We start from the raw sequence: 16862 nt of genomic DNA, 5'->3' as shown, positions 1-16862 counted from the left end.
TTCCTTATTTCACATAGTGAGGGCTCCAGCCTTGAGGGAGTGCCTTATAACCACATCTATAGGAGGTTCAGGCTCTGACCAGAACAATCAGGAAGGCAACTGGAGGAAAGGTATTGAGAGGGCAGCCTAAACACAGCCAAATCTCTCCATCTTGCCCTCCCCCACATAATTCTTGAAGTTTTGGCCTCATGGGACATCCAGCTTCACAGATTAGTTCTGCCCTGGCTTAATCTAGTCTATAAATAGGGCAGATAAAAGCCCTCAGAGGGAAAGAAAACCCAATCTCCAAAATCCCTGCCCCACTGACTGTACTGAGAACCATGGTAAACAGAGGTACATGAACTAAAACAAGAAAATAGTATCTTGAAAGTCAGAATTGAACAGCTTGAAAATGAGGCAAAGAAAGTGAATGATGACCTTCAAAGAAAATCAGACCAAAAGGAGGAGGATAACCAAAAATTCAGGGATGAAATTCAGTCTTTAAAATTTAGAATCCAACAACTAGAAGCAAATAACTTTATAAGGCAGCAAGAGTCTATAAAACAAAATCAAAAGAATAAAAATATTGAGGAAAATATGAAACACCTCACTAATAAAACTACAGACCTAGAAAATATAACCAGAAGAGATAATTTAAGAATTATTGGACTACCTGAAAATAATGACAAAAGAAAAGCCTTGGATATCATCGTACAGAAAATTATCCAAGAAAACTGCCCTGACATTCTTGAACAAGAGGGAAAAGTGGAGATTGAAAGAATCCACAGATAATCTCCTGCATTTAATTCTCAATTCAAAACACCCAGGAATGTTATAGCCAAAGTCAAGAACTTCCAGACCAAAGAAAAGATATTACAAGCTGATAAGCACAAGTTATTTTGATATCATGGAATCACAGTTATGATAACATAACATAGGACCTGGTTGCATCCACACTGAAGAACTGGAAGGCATGGTTTATGATATTCTGGAAAGCAAGGGAGAAGACTTCCAAACATTCATAAAGAAAAGACGTGACTTAAACAGAAAATTTGATGCCCAAACACAGAATTCAAGAGAATCACCAAAAGATAATTAATAAAGGGAAAATAAAAATAAAATTTAAGGAACCAATAAGTTAAAATGTTTTGTATTCATATAATAAAAGATACTGGTCACTCTTAAAAATTGTTATGATGATCAGGGTACATAGAAGAAGTAAGCTTAGAGGGAACAGTGACAAACTATAGGATGAAATGTCAAAATTTATATATATATATATATATATATATATATATATATATATATATATATATATAACAAGGGGTAAAAAAGAGGATAATAATAAAAGAAATGGGAAAAGAGAAAAAATGGGGTAAATTTATATTTCAAAAAAGAAGCACCTGGAGGGAAGGGGAGAAAAGGTCAATGCAATGGAAGGGGGAAAGAAGTTGGAGACAAGTTATACTTAATTCTTACACCCATTGAAATTGACTCAAAGAGGGAAGAACAATAAAATCCATTGAGGGAGAGAACTGTATTGTGCCCTATAGAAAAGTAGAAGAGTAATAAATGGACTGGTGGGGAGGGAAGCAATACAAGGGAGGGAAAAGGAAGGAGGTAGTTTAAAAGGCATTATAGTAAGAGGGAAATCAATAAGAGGGGAGGTGCTGGGAAACGGAGTAACCTTAGGGAGAGAAAAGGAGGAAACTCACTAAAAGTGAAATGTTGGTATAGAGGGAAAGATGGATAAGAGAAAAGGCAGAACCTAAGGAGAAAGTAAAAACAGAGGGAAAAACACAGATAGTAATCATAACTGCGAAAATTGAATGGGATGAACTCACCAATAAAAAGAAAGCAGATAACAGAATTAATTAAAAATCAGAAACCTACCACATGTTGTCTATAAGAAACACACTTGAGGCAGGTAGACATATACAGCATAAAGAAAAAAGGGTGGAACAAAATTTACTGGGCTGCAACTGAGACAAAGAAGGCAAGAGTCACAATTATGATCTCAAAAGCAAAAACATATCTCATTAAAAGAGATAAAGAAGGTAATTACATCTTGATGAAAGGCAGTATAAATAATAATGAAAAATCAATTCTAAACATATATACACAAAATGGTACAGCAGTCAGATTTCTGAAGGAGAATCTAAAGGAGCGTAAGAAGGAAACAGATAATAAAATCATACTAGTGGAGGATCTTAACCATACTTTATCAGACCTAGATAAATCAAACCAAAAAATAAATAAGAAATAACAAAGGGAAGTAAATGAAATGTTAGAAAAATTAGAACTAATAGATATCTGGATAAAAAGAAATAAACATAATTGGGAATATACCTTCTTTTCAGGAGCACATAGCACATATAAAAAGACTGACCATGTACTAGATCATAAAAACATTGCAGGCAAATGTAGGAAAGCAGAAATAATAAAATGCAATTCTTTTAGACCATAATGCAATAAAAATCATAATAAGGGCTTGTGGAAAGGCAGATTTAAAACTAATTGGAAATTAAATATTCTAATTCTTCAAAACTGATCAGTCAAAGCACAAATCAAAGAAACAATTACTGATTTCATTAAAGAAAATGACAATGAGGAAACATGTCAAAATCTATGGGATGTAGCCAAGGCAGTACTAAGGGTAAAATTTATATCTCTCAGTGTATATATCAGTGGTTCCCAAACTTTTTTGGCCTACCATTCCCTTTCCACTAAAAATATTACTTAGTGCCCTGGAAATTAATTTTTAAAATTTTAATAGCAATTAATAGGAAAGATAAATGCACCTGTGGCCATCACTGCCCCACTAGATTGCTGCAGCACCTACCAGGGGGTGATGGTGCCCACTTTGGGAATCACTGGTATATATCAAAAAATTAGAGAGGAAAGAGGTCAATGAATCAGGCATGCAACTTAAAAAAACTAGAAAAGAACAAATTAAAAATTCCCAAATAAAAACTAAAATGAAATCATAACAATCAAAGGAGAAATTAATAAAATTGAAAGCAAAAGACTACTGAACAAATAAATAAGACTAGGAGCTGGTACTTTGTTATAAAAATATATCAAATACTGGTTAATTTAATAAAAAAAGAAAGAAAGAAGAAAAGAAAAAAGAAGAAAATCAAATTAACAGTATCAAACATAAAAAGGGTCTCACCTCTAATGAAGAGGAAATTAAGGTAATCATTTAGCCCAACTATTATGGCAACAAATATGACAATCTAGGTGAATTGGGTGAATATCTATAAAAATATAAATTGCCTAGATTAACAAAAAAGGAAATAGACTATTTAAATAATTCTGTCACTTAAAAAGAAATTGAATAAGCCATCAACATACTCCCTAAGAAAAAATTCCCAGGGCCATATGGATTCACAAGTGAATTCTATCAAACATTTAAAGAAAAACTAATCCCAATACCATACAAACTATTTGACAAAATGAGGAAAGGAGTTTTACCAAATTCCTTTTACGACACAAGAGGAAGAATACTATTATAAGAAGGAGAGGAAGAGTGTTACTATGTAATACTTAAAGCTTACTCTCAGTGGAATCAATTCTGAGAGGGAAGAATATCTAAATCCATTGGGATATTGAATTCTATCTAACCCTATAGGGAAAGTGAGAAGGGAAAAACCAAGGGGGGAGTGAGACAGGAAATACAAAAAAGGAGGGAAAAAAGGGGTAGGGAACTGAAAAGACACTAAAAAAAATAAGAGGGGAACAAAAAGAGAGAGTTGGAAAGGGAAGTAAAATAAAGGTGGGGAAAAGGAGGACTGATTAAAAGCAAAACACTGGTATAGAAGGAAATAGTGAAAGAAGAAAGGGCAAGACTAAAAGACGAAATCAAAATGTTGGGTGAGTCACAGGTGGTAATTATAACTCTGAAAGTGAATGGGATGAACTTACTCATAAAACGGAAGAAAATAGAAGAGTAGATTAGAAACCAAAATCCTACCATATATTGTCTACAAGAAATACACATGAGGCAGGCAGATACACACAGGGTAAATGTAAAAGGCTGAAGCAAAATCTATCGGGTTTCAACTGAGAAAAAGAAGACAGGAGTCATAATTATGATATATGACAAAGGCAAAGTAAAAATAGATCTGATTAAAAGAGATAGAGGAGGTAATTACATCCAGATTAAAGGGAGTATAAGCAATGAAGAAATATCAGTACTCAACATGTATATGCACCAAATATATGTATATATTTGGATGATAGAGCATCTAAATTTCAAAAGGAGAAACTAGTGGAGTTCAAGGAGGAAATCGATAGTAAAACTATACTAGTGGGAGACTTGAACCTTTCTCTATCAGATCTAGATAAATCATACCAAAAAATAAATAAGAGGTAAGAGATATGAATGATATCTTAGAAAAATTTGAGTTAATAGATATGTGGAGAAAAATAAATAGGGACAAAAAGGAATACATAATCTTTTCGGCAACACATGGTACATTCACAAAAATTGACCATGTACTAGGACATAAAATCATGGCGAAAAAGTGCAAAAGAGCAGAAATAATAAAGGCAACCTTTTCAGATAATAATGCAATAAAAATGATAACTAGTAAGGATACATGGAGAGGCAAATCAAAAATTAATTGGACTAAATAATATGATTCTCCAAAATCAGTTAGTTAAAGAACAAATCATAGAAACAATTAATAGTTTCATTGAAGAGAATGACAATGATGAGAAAAATCTAAAACATAAAGCCAAAGCAGTACTCAGGGAGAAATTTATATCCTTGAGTGCATATATGAACAAATAAGGGAGGACAGAGGTCAATGAATTGGGCATGAAAATTTAAAAAAAAATTAGAAAGCAAACAAATTAAAAATCCCCAGATGAAAATTAAATTACAGATCCAAAAAATTAAAGTAAATTAATAAAGAGAGAAGGGGCAGCTGAGTGGCTCAGTGGATTGAGAGCCAGGCCTAGAGACTGGAGGTCCTAGGTTCAAGTCCGGCCTCAGACACTTCCAGCTGTGTGACCTTGGGCAAGTCACTTGACCCCTACTGCCCACCCTTACCACTCCTGGGCCAAGGATGGTCCCTAGCCAGGATGAAAAAGGAGGAGGGTTGGGCGTGGGGCTAGCAACCCCACCCTGTAAAAACTACACTGCTAAAGAAACTGCAACCTAAAGTAGGGGCAGCTGGGCTAGCTCAGTGGATTGAGAGCCAGGCCTAGAGACGAAAAGGTCCTAGGTTCAAGTCCAGGCTCAGACACTTCCCAGCTGGGTGACCCTGAGCGACTATGTGTCCCATTGCCTACTGGTTGTGGCCCTATGCTCCTTGAATGGAGTCCCAGGCTAAAATAAATAAATAAATAAATAAATGAAGAGAGAAATTAATAAAATTGAAAGTGAAAAATTGAATTAATAAATAAGACAACAAGCTGGTACATTGAAAAAACAAATAAAATAGACAAAGTCCTGGTTAATCTAATTAAAAAAGGAAAGAAGAAAACTAAATTAACAGTATCAAAGATGAAAAGGGAGACCTAAACTCTAATTAAGAGGAAATTAAGGCAATCATTAAAAATTATTTTGCCCAATTATATGGCAATAAATACAGGAATCTAGGTGATATGGATGAATATTATAAAAATATAAATTGCATAGATTAACAGAAGAAGAAAGAGAGTACTTAAATAATCCCATATGAGAAAAATAAACTGAACAAGCCATCAAAAAATTTCCTAAGATTCACAAGTGCATTCTATCAAACATTTAAAGAATAAATTATCCCAATATTACACAAACTATTTGACAAAATAAGCAAGAAAAAGGAGTTCTAACAAATTCCTTTTAGGACACAAAGATTCCAAAGCCAGGCAGATCAAAACAAGGGAAAAGAAATGACAATCTCCTTAATGAACATTGATACAAAAATCTTAAATAGAATATTAGCAAAAAGACTCCAGCAAGTGATAATAAGGGTTATTCATTATGATGAGGTGGGATTTATTTCAGAAATGCAAGGATGGTTCAATATTAGGAAAACCATCCATATAATTGACCATATCAACAAGCAAAACAACAAAAATAACATGATTACCTCAATAGATGCTGGAAAAGCCTTTGATAATATACAACACTCATTCATAATGAAACCACTGTAAGTATAGGAATAGAAGGACCTTTCCTAAAAATAATAAACGATATATATTTAAAACTATCAGCAAGCATCATCTGCAATGAGGATAAATTAGGAGCCTTCCAAATTAGGAGTGAAACAAGGATGCTCATTATCACCTCTATTATTTAACATGGTACTAGAAACACTAGCAGTAGCAATTAGTGAAGAAAAAGAAATTTAAGGTATTAAAATAGGCAATGAGGAGACCAAGTTATCACTCTTTGCAAATGATATGATGGTCTACTTAAAGAATCCTAGAGAATCAACTAAGATGATAGAGGAAATAACCAACAACTTCAGCAAAGTTGCAAGATACAAAATAAAACCACATAAATCATCTGTATTTTTATGTATTTCCAACACATCCCAGCAACAATAGTTAGAAAAAGAAATCCCATTTAAATTCACACTAGTCAATATAAAATATTTAGGAACCTATTTGCCAAGACAAACACAGGAATTATATGAACACAATTAGAAAACACTTTCCACACAATTAAAACTAGATCTAAACAATTGGAAAAACATTAATTGCTCTTGGGTAGGATGAGCTAACGTGATAAAAATGACAATCCTACCCAAATTAAAATTTACTTATTCAGTGCCATAACTATCAAAATACTAAGAAATTTTTTTACCAAATTAGAAAAAAAAAACTATAACAAAGTTCATTTGGAAGAATAAAAGATCAACAATATAAAGGGAAATAATGAAAAAAAAATGAAGGAGTAGGGCCTAGCAGTACCAGATCTTAAACTGTACCATAAAGTAGTGGTCATCAAAACAATATGGTACTGGTTTAGAGAAAGAAGAGAGGATCAGTGGAATAGACCTAGGGTAAATGACCTCAGCAAGACTGTATGAAAACCAAAAGAGCCCAGCTTTTGGGACAAAAATTCATTATTTGACAAAAACTTCTAGGAAAATTGGAAAACAGCATGGGACAGATTAGGTTTAGATCAACATCTCACACCCTATACCAGTGGTTCCCAAACTTTTTTGGCCTACTGCCCCCTTTCCAGAAAAAAATAAATATTTAGTGCTCCCTGGAAATTATGAAACTATTTATTGAACTCAGAATAGAAGGTAATACAAAAAAAGTGTGGCCATCACTGTGCCCCTGGATTGCTGCAGCACTCACTAGGGGGCAGTAGCACCCACTTTGGGAATTACTGCCCTACACCAAGATAAACTCAAAATGGGTAAATGTCTTGAATGGGTGAATGACTTGAATATAAAGAAGGAAACTGTATGGGAATTAGGTGAACACAGTATAGTATACCTGTCAGATCTTTGGGAAAGGAAAGAATTCAAGACCAAACAAGAGTTAGAAAAAAGTACAAAAATTTTGATTATATTAAATTAAAAAGTTTTTGTACAAACAAAACCAATGCAACCAAAATTAGAAGGGAAGCAACAATCTGGGGGAAAAAACTTTATAACAAAAACCTCTGAAAAAGGTCTAATTACTCAAATTTATAAGGAGCTAAATCAATTGTACAAAAAAGCAAGCCAACTGATAAATGGGCAAGGGACATGAATAGGCAATTTTCAAATAATGAAGTCAAAACTATCAATAAGCACATGAAAAATTGTTCTAAAGCTCTAATAATTAGAGAAATGCAAATCAAAACAACTCTCTGGTACCACTTCACACCTAGCAGATTGGCTAGCATGACAGCAAAGGAAAGTAATAACTCTTGGAGAGGATGTGGCAAAATAGGACATTAATGCATTGCTGGTGGAGTTGCGAATTGATCCAACCTTTCTGGATGGCAATTTGGAACTGTGCCCAAAGGGCTTTAAAAGACTATCTGCCTTTTCATCCAGCTATACCACTGCTGGGTTTATATCCCAAAGAGATAATAAGGAAAAAGACTTGTGCAAAAATATTTATAGTCACACTCTTTGTGGTGGAAAAAAATTGGAAAATGAGGGGATGTTCTTCGATTAGGGAATGGCTGAACAAATTGTGGTATCTATTGGTGATGGAATACTATTGTGCTGAAAGAAATCATGAACGTAACAAATTCTACGTGAACCTGGAAAGACCTCCAGGAACTGATGCAGAGTGAAAGGAGTAGAACCAGAAGAACATTGTACACAGAGACTGATATACTTTTGTAAAATCGAATGTAATAGACTTCTGTACCAGCAGCAATGCAATGATCCAAAGCATTTCTGAGGGACTTATGAGAAAGAACGCTATCCATATCCAGAGAAAGAACTGTGGGAGCAGAAAAACAGAAGAAAAACAACTGCTTGACCACATGGGTCAATGGGGGTATGATTGGGTATGAAAGGAATAATGAACTGAAGGAATTCCATGTGAACTGGAAAGACCTCCAGGAACTGATGCAGAGTGAAAAGAGAACATTATACACAGAGAGGGAGACACTGTGGCATGATCAAACATAATGGACTTCTCTACTAGCAGCAATGCAATGATCCAGGACGATTCTGAGAGACTTATGCGAAAAAAACACTATCCACAACCAAAGGAAGAACTGTTGGAGCAGAAATGCAGAAGAAATACATTTGTTTGATCACATAGTTCAGTGGGATATGATTCAGGGTGTAGGCTCTAAATGATCACTCCAGTGCAAATATTAATAATATGGAAATAGGTCTTAATCAATGATAGATGTAAAATGCAGTGGAATTGCTCATTGGCTATAGGAAGGGAGAGCGAAGAGGTGAGGAAAAGAACATGAATCATGTAACCATGGAAAAATATTCTAAATTAAATAAACAAATAAATAAATACATTTTTAAAATAAAATAAAATAAAATCCCTCGTATGACAATAACTGTAGGACCTACATCAAGTCACTTAACTCTCAGTGCCTCTTGCAAAACCCAAGGCCTTGTCTACTAGATCCACATTAATTATGAGCTGTGATTTGTGTTAGCAAAGGAAGTCCATCCTTCTCTATTTGCAACCTTTCTAGGGTCCCTTAAACTTTGAGGATTGACCTTTATCTTGTAAAAACTCCATTGTCCAGAAGGCAATGTTGAATCCTTAGGAAACCACAGTATGGTTTCTAATAATCAAGATGGACATAAGGACTGCTAAATTTGTACTAAAGACTTATTTGAAAACTGTGGGTATCCAGTTTCTTAAAAGTGATTGCTGATGGCCTGACAAAGATAGAGGCAAAGATTTTCTGAAGATCACATTTTTTTCCTTGTTCAAATGGATTATCCTCCACAGCCTGACCCTTTTGGCTCTTTGATAATGATATGATACACTGAATGAACTTTACTACTTATATGCTGTATTTCTGCATATTTGACAGAGATATGGAATTTCATCTATACCAATGGAAAAACAGAATTTGTTATCCAAGTTCAGCATCTTCTCTAAAATTTAAAAAATTAGAAAAGTTACTTAGAGCACTGAGAATTTAAGTGACTTGCTCAGAGTTACACAACCAGCATATGTCAGTAGTAGGGCTTAGAGCCAAACCTTCCTGGCTTACTGTCCAATTTCTCTCCCCTATGCCATATTGAATCTATTTTAAAACATGCATAGATACATGCATACATACATGTATAGATATACATGACTATATCTACATGCATATACTATCTATACAAACACATGCATGTTTATACACATATATGTGGGAGTCATCTCCATAAAAATTAAACCTGTTGAAGTTGATGAAGAGGCAAAAATATCACACAAAATAAAAAAAAAAACCAGAAGAATGCCTCAGATTCCATCTGTACTTAGGAGGAATTGAATGGATAAATAAGCAGCCAATGAGATCGAGAAGTCATAAATGTGGGAGAATAACATGAAAAGAACATCAATATCTGGATGAAAATCCAGCCAAGACAAAGGACAGGAGAAAAGATGGTGATCAACAGTGTGAAATGTTGCAGTTATGTTTTGAAGGATAGTTTTTTAAAAGGTCATTAGATTTAGCAAGTAAGAGAGATCATTAATTTTTTTCTTAAAATTCCCCTTTCAAAAGGGAGGTAAAATAATAGAATTATTTTAAGAGCATGAAAAAAAAGAGAAAAAGTGATTTCTGGTCTGAAAAAGACAAGGTTAGCTTGTGGCTAACTGCTAAGTGAAATTAAGTTGTATGCATTTTTTGCCCTACAATGCATTTGCCTAAATATTTCTGAACTCTGCACTCTGCTATCTCCAGCTTTTATATATGGACAGAAATATTAGAGACAAAGTAAAATAAGAGGCCTGGAAGATGGGTGGGAGACAAAATTTTAAAACCTGAATTTGGCTAAACCTAGGGTTAACATATTTATAAAATTAGCATTTTAAATATAAATTTCAATTAATTCTCTGATAGGCATTTATATTTGCTTCTTTTTTAATTTAATTTTTTCCAGATTACACATCATGCCATTTTAAATTATTATTTACTGACATTTTGTGATCCACGTTCTCTCCCCTTCTCCCATTCTTCCTACCTCCCCTGGATAGTAGGTAATATGACATAAATGTTTGTATTTGTTCATGAAAATGAAAAAAAGTAAACAGTCCTATTAAAAACAAATATTATCAAGTAGAATTAACATGGAATAGGAAGGGGGGGGAAAGTATAGACTAAATTATGATTAACATCAAAACAAAACAAAATTCACTACATTGACCTGATATTATTAAATCAGTTTCAAAATAGGATAGGATAGATAGATTCTGAGCTGGCAAGGACCTTGTAGGTTATCAAATCCATTCCCCTTCTTTTAGAAATGAAGACACTGAGGTCCAAAGAAATATAGTGGTTATTAAATATGGACATGTTAAAATTAATATATTTTATGTCTGGATTTATCCCTGAATCAAAATCAATATCTGTCACATGTGAGCTACATGTAACAACACATTAACCCACTTATTTACTTATATTAGGAATCTAAAAGTAGTGGCCAGGAATATATGAGTGTTTCTTTAAACAGATTAAGGATAGTAAAGTAGATAAAGATTATGGGAGTTTAAATAAAAATCACTGACCACAACCCACAGTCAATAGCATTAAAAATTCAGTCTGTAACTGTGACAATAGATTTATAGAAATGTTTAATAAAGTAAAAGGTTTCATGCACTAACATGATTTGATTCTTAAACTCCTTCCCTCCAAAAAAGAACATAATATCTCACTTACCTTAAAGTCTGACCTCTGATAGCTGTAGATGTATGAAGCTGGTTTGTGGAAAATATACATATTCCTAAAAGGACAATGAATTCTTAGTTAATTCCATCCAAATACTCAAATATCACCATAGGCAGCAAATTACAATGACTCTTTAATCAACCTGGATGAATCAATATATTGAAAAGCTAAGAAAAATAGAAAATACTAATTTGATTTAGTTGCCTTAGGACCTAAGCAAAAATAATTTTGTTAGAAAAAGATTCCTTTGTTTCAGTCTACTGAAAATATTTTGAACAGAAGCTGAAATCAAACAATGGGTAAAAATAATTTAATTGACATAAGCCTAAGGGCAATGTTTCAAAAGGTTCCACTACCAGTTAAAATGTAGGAAAAATAATTTTGTACTCCAAATAACCCATGGTTTGAACCATATGGATACTCCACTGGTGCGAACAGATGACATCTTCTTTAAATCTTAGCCTTGTAATCGGTCTCTTCCCACTACTTCTACTCTCTAGCCAATTTTTTTAAAGTATAAGTCTGACCACATCAATACTACTCCACAAATTGCCCTTTCTCAATAAATTCTAGTGGCTCCATTTTACCTTCCAGAACTGAATAATGATTCTTGCTTGGCATTTAAAGCTTTTTAAAACCTGTCTCCTTCCTACCTTTCCTACTTTATTTCCTTCCATGTACCCAATCATTTAATTACACTGACCTATTTAATTTCTCACATAGCATACTCCATATAGAAGTGTTTGAATCCAAGTGGAAAATGAATACTATATAATCCTGGTATATTAATAATAATAAGGAATTTTTAATCCTTACTGGAAGCACTTGCAGAAGTCATCGAAGTCAAACCAGATTTCTTTGCAAATAGGAACAACTTCCGCTACAACCTCTTCTTGAGATTTATCCAAGGTGGACGTGTGCTGGCTAACTAAATCAGTTGCTTCTGACTGACGAATTCCAACAGTAATCACATTTTCTGCTGGCTCTTCTGTATGCATAGAAGAAACAGAGATTAACATGTCAAAACTGTCCACAGTCTGAAAGAATAGAAGTCAATAATATGTGAAAAGAAAGGAGAATCTGAAAAGCACATATTTATAAATGCTTGTGCTGAAAAAGACATTTACATGAATTTCAAGTCTTAGAAGTTCAAATATAAACCACAAGCCTCAGGAAGTCTTATAATGATGTCACTGCACTCAGTAATTTTGTAGACTCCATTTTCTCCACACACAATTTTCTAAAGTAGGCGCACTAACTCAAATCTCTGAAATACGCTTTAGAATCCATCCAAAGGGAAATAAGAGCTTCAAAAACAATAGAAAACAAAAAATGTGGTAGAGGCAGCTAGGTACCATGGAGTGCTAGTCTTGGAATCAGTAGGATCTGAGTTCAAATTCTGCCTCAGACCACAGTCAGCATTGTGACCCTGAGTGATCATTTAACTTCATTTTCCTCAGTTTATATAATGATAGGATAGAGTTGTTTTAAGGATCAACATATGTGAGAGATGATAGGTATTTTTATGCATTCTGACAAGAACTGTTTCCTTGTTCCACTTGAATGTTCCCTATATCAAGTGATTCTTCACTCAGATTTTATAACAATGAGTTTTTTAAGGAATCTCAAAAAAAGAAAGTGAATTATTACTATAAAAATATTCAACGCAATATTTTTAGATGAAAAGGTAGTATTACTGGAGAAAAGAGTTAGAACTAACTCAGGAATTCATTTTGTATATGGGTTGGAAGAAATGTATGCTAAGGTCCCTTAGCAACTCAAAAATTCTATGATACAGTAACATAATAAAATTTAATAAAAACTCAAAAAAATATAGAGGGTTCCAAAGAATACTTGATTAGGGATTTACACTAAGAGGATATTGTGCAGATGGAAAATTTGCCACATCTGAGCTACATGCACTCCTGAAATGAATGGAATGACAAATTTGGTTATAGAAATTTCTAGGGAGCAGGGATTTGACTTCTGATGATACCCATACTCCATTAATATGTTTAGCTTTAAATGTTTTCTTCCATTTTTCCACTTCCTTGTCATTGTAGGAAAGGGATAGATCGAAATCATCAGTAATTGTTAGTGTCAAAACTAACTCAGGCACATTTATTATAAATTGAGTGTTTTAAAGTTTATGACATTTTAGACTCATAACAATTTTATGAGTTGGGTTCTACAAACATTCTTATTGTCATTTAAAATTGCATATGTGTATCTTTTGTTTTTTATAACATCTGTTTTTCTTTTCTTTTTCTTTTTTAACCCTTATCTCACACCTTGGACCCAAAACTGTATAGGTCCAAGGCAGTATCCAAAGACAAAAAAATAATAGGATGACATGGTATACTAAAATATAAGTGTAACAGAAATTATACTCCATGTAACATGCATGGAAAGAAGTCTATATAGGCATCCTAGGGAACTTGTTTCCTGATGCCCTTCAAAAATTTGCCAGGAAAGTCGCATTGCATGTTTTATCAAATGAAGTACATTTCTTTGCATTCTCAATGGAATGAAATCTCTACTACTACTTCATAATAATAAAGATGATGATAATAATAATAACAAAAACAACAATAATATAATAGTTTTAAGTTTTAGTTCAATTTTACTAGTGAAAAATTATTCCCAATTTTGGTGACACTTTTGGTAAAGTCACAATAAATAGATAGGCATCTCTCATTATTTTAAAGGTGACTTATTCAGCAAATTTAAGTATTGGGAACATAGATCAAAGTCCAAAAGAAAACCAAATGGGAGTTGGTGATTGCTCTTTAGCAAATAAAATAATATTATGCCAAAAAGTTCTAACATGCTTGATTTTCTTATTCCCCAGGTCAAAACAAAATGTGAGGGGAAGGAGAGGTACGTTAGAAGTAGTCACCTTAAGAAAGGAAAGAAGTGATAGATGTTTAGAAAGGAAGACAAAAATCTACCCAAAAATAGATCTAAAATTAAAAAAGAACAGGAACTTGAAATTATTTATTGCTGGGGATAAATAAAGCTTTGCTTCAAGTATATCTGTGGTACAAAGTATTAACCCAGAACACAGTGATTTCCAATATTTTTGAAGTTACAGTAGCCCATTTAATCTTAACCCATCAATCATAGGAATAGTTTACTAGTAAAAGCAGGGGGGAAAATAAATAAGGTAAACTGGCCACTAAATCATTGGATTTAGATTGAGGAGATAGATATGGGCATTATTTAGAGTATTATTTGGAGTAAATCTTGGGTCATTTTCCAATGCTTCATTTTATAAATAAGAGATGGAAGATAGGATGGTGAAGACAGTTTGGGGGATGACAAATATGGCAAGCAAATTTCCTCTGAAAGCCCCAATGTATTATAGCTGCACAGAACAATAACTGATATTCACTATAATGAAGAGTCTTTTTTTTGAGAAGGCATGGGTCATGCATAATAGAGTTAGAGGAAAATTTGAATAAGACGATTAAATAAAACTAGTAGGGACATTTAGAGAAATAAACTTCATGTATCTGGAAAATTGACTTGTATAGAATCTTGAAAAGTTAATGAAACACTTTCATAAATACTATTAAAATAAAGAATAAGAAAAAGTAATAAAAGCTCACCTTTTTATAGCACTTAACAAAGTACCTTTCTCACAAATGACACTTTAAGGTAGATGGCATAAGTAAATGTTCATGTTACAGCTAAAGAATCTGAAGCTCAGAGAGTTTAAGTGATTTTTAAATATTACATAGATATTCTGGTTATTTCTGATTCATCTTTCTTACTGTTATCCCCGCATCTGCTATCATACCTGGCAAATGATTATTGAACTATCGATTGATTCCCAAGCTATGCCAAATTAGCTGTTATATTTTTACAACAAAGATTTCATTCAACATTGGCTTAAGTTTGCCAGATAATTTACCAACTAATCTTTGTACAATGGAGCTATTCCCAATTTACTATAATTCTCTGAAACTCCTTTTCTAGAATTGAAATGTTTTTCATTACTAATTGTTGTTCTCTCTCTCAATTCAGTTCTATTCCAATATTCCCTGTGATTCTCTTCACTGTAATAATAAAGAGAGCCTATAACCAGTGTTATGATAGAGGGGAGATAGAGTCTCTGAGGTGAGTCTTTCTTCCAGCTCTCCCTTCACACTGAGTATACACTGGGAGACTTTGAGAGGGTGGCACCCCAAAACTGGGTGACCTGGATGGTCGTGCCTTCCCACAGGAGTTGGGGGCAAGGCTTCCCTATAAGATGAGGTATGGAGTAACACAATCTGATTCTGAATGAGGGTGGGCTTCACACAAGCCTCCCCCAAGTTCAGCCAACTTCACAGCAGGTGGTCTGGCTTCAAGATGGAGGCAGCCAGACCAAGCTGTGGTTCCCCTCTGCCTTGTTGTCTCTCAGGCACTCTGGAATGCTCTCTGACTAATGAATGGCTTTTATTATTCACAATTCAGGGTTTGGGGAAAGGGGTGAAGGGCAGAGGGATTTTGGGTTGCCCGCTTCTCTGTTTCTATGGGGTCTCTCACTCAGGAGGGAAACTTTGGGATTTCCACTCCCAAGATTCTTCCCCTGCCCCTTCTCGTTCTGTTTCTCTATTTCTGTCTTTTCCTATAATTATAAGTTTTGACTGAAAGGGGGTCTCTCTGAAAGGTTGGGAAAGGGTGAAGGAGACTAAGAGATCACTCTCAAAATGGAGTCCAAAAATTTCGCTGACTCGATGGTTGAAGTCTTGCTGGGTGAGATGCGATGGAATCTTTGACCAGGGAATCAAGGTTTCAATGTCCAAAGAAAGATCCTCAGGAAACCCTCAGGACTGGATCTGAGCTGGGATGTCCACCTCCTCCCTCTCTCCAGTCCTCTGCGGGAACCCCTCTCTTTCCTCCTTCTTCCTCTGGGAAATCTCCCAGAATTCCCTTTGGTCTCTCAACTGTCAGTAACTGTCACCAACTGCCTTTGGCTCCTTTTGTCCCATTCCCCTTGTAGAAATCCCATCCTTACATCACTGAATTTGCGTCCTGATAATACACTCTGAAAAAAATGTTCCCTCACTGAGTGAATGTCTCTGAATATTAATTCTTTTCAGGGGATGCCAGTGACCGAGATTTCTTTAAAGAAGAGTAGCAATCAATTTGGGAGTCCTAGAGTGAAAAAGGAAGTTAAAATCTGGTCTGTCTCACAATGGGCCAACTTAGAAGACAACATAATGAAACAAAAGAGGTTATAACTAGTAGTATACTAATGTAAAATAATTCCAAAGCTATCCTCCTGACATATTCCTCACTAACTTCCCCAACATTTGAAAGCTATTTAAAACATCATATTTCCTATCTCCAGCATCAGATCTCTGAATTTGGAACTTTGAATATCTTTGGATTGATTCAGTACGGGCTTCATTTTACTCTGAGCAAGCATGTTGTTTTCCTAAGGAAGGTCTTCCCCTGAGGCCCTACTAATTTCCCAGAATTACAACAGGTTCTGTGCTGTCCTCACTAGAGGCTAGAAGCTGGACAGATTTCCCCTTCTGTGGTAAAGTAAATTCTAGAAGGGAAGGAGAAGTTGTCT

General features: G+C 34.4%; 1 protein-coding gene across 1 annotated transcript in view; it reads right to left on the bottom strand.

Moving 5' to 3' along the window:
• Nucleotides 1–16862, bottom strand: part of ADGB (androglobin) — a 330120-nt gene that overhangs the window by 163410 nt on the left and 149848 nt on the right. Inside the window, exons 15-16 of the mRNA XM_044675455.1 lie at nt 12110–12281; nt 11281–11348 (exon numbers count right to left, since the gene is read on the bottom strand). Of these exons, the coding sequence (XP_044531390.1) occupies nt 11281–11348; nt 12110–12281 (240 nt within the window). The remainder of the gene's footprint in view (nt 1–11280; nt 11349–12109; nt 12282–16862) is intronic.

This window comes from Gracilinanus agilis, chromosome 4 (assembly GCF_016433145.1).
Source record: "Gracilinanus agilis isolate LMUSP501 chromosome 4, AgileGrace, whole genome shotgun sequence".
In the NCBI taxonomy this organism is placed as follows: Eukaryota; Metazoa; Chordata; class Mammalia; order Didelphimorphia; family Didelphidae; genus Gracilinanus; species Gracilinanus agilis.
Note: the sequence above shows the minus strand (reverse complement) of the source record. Positions and strands in the feature narration are given on the sequence as shown.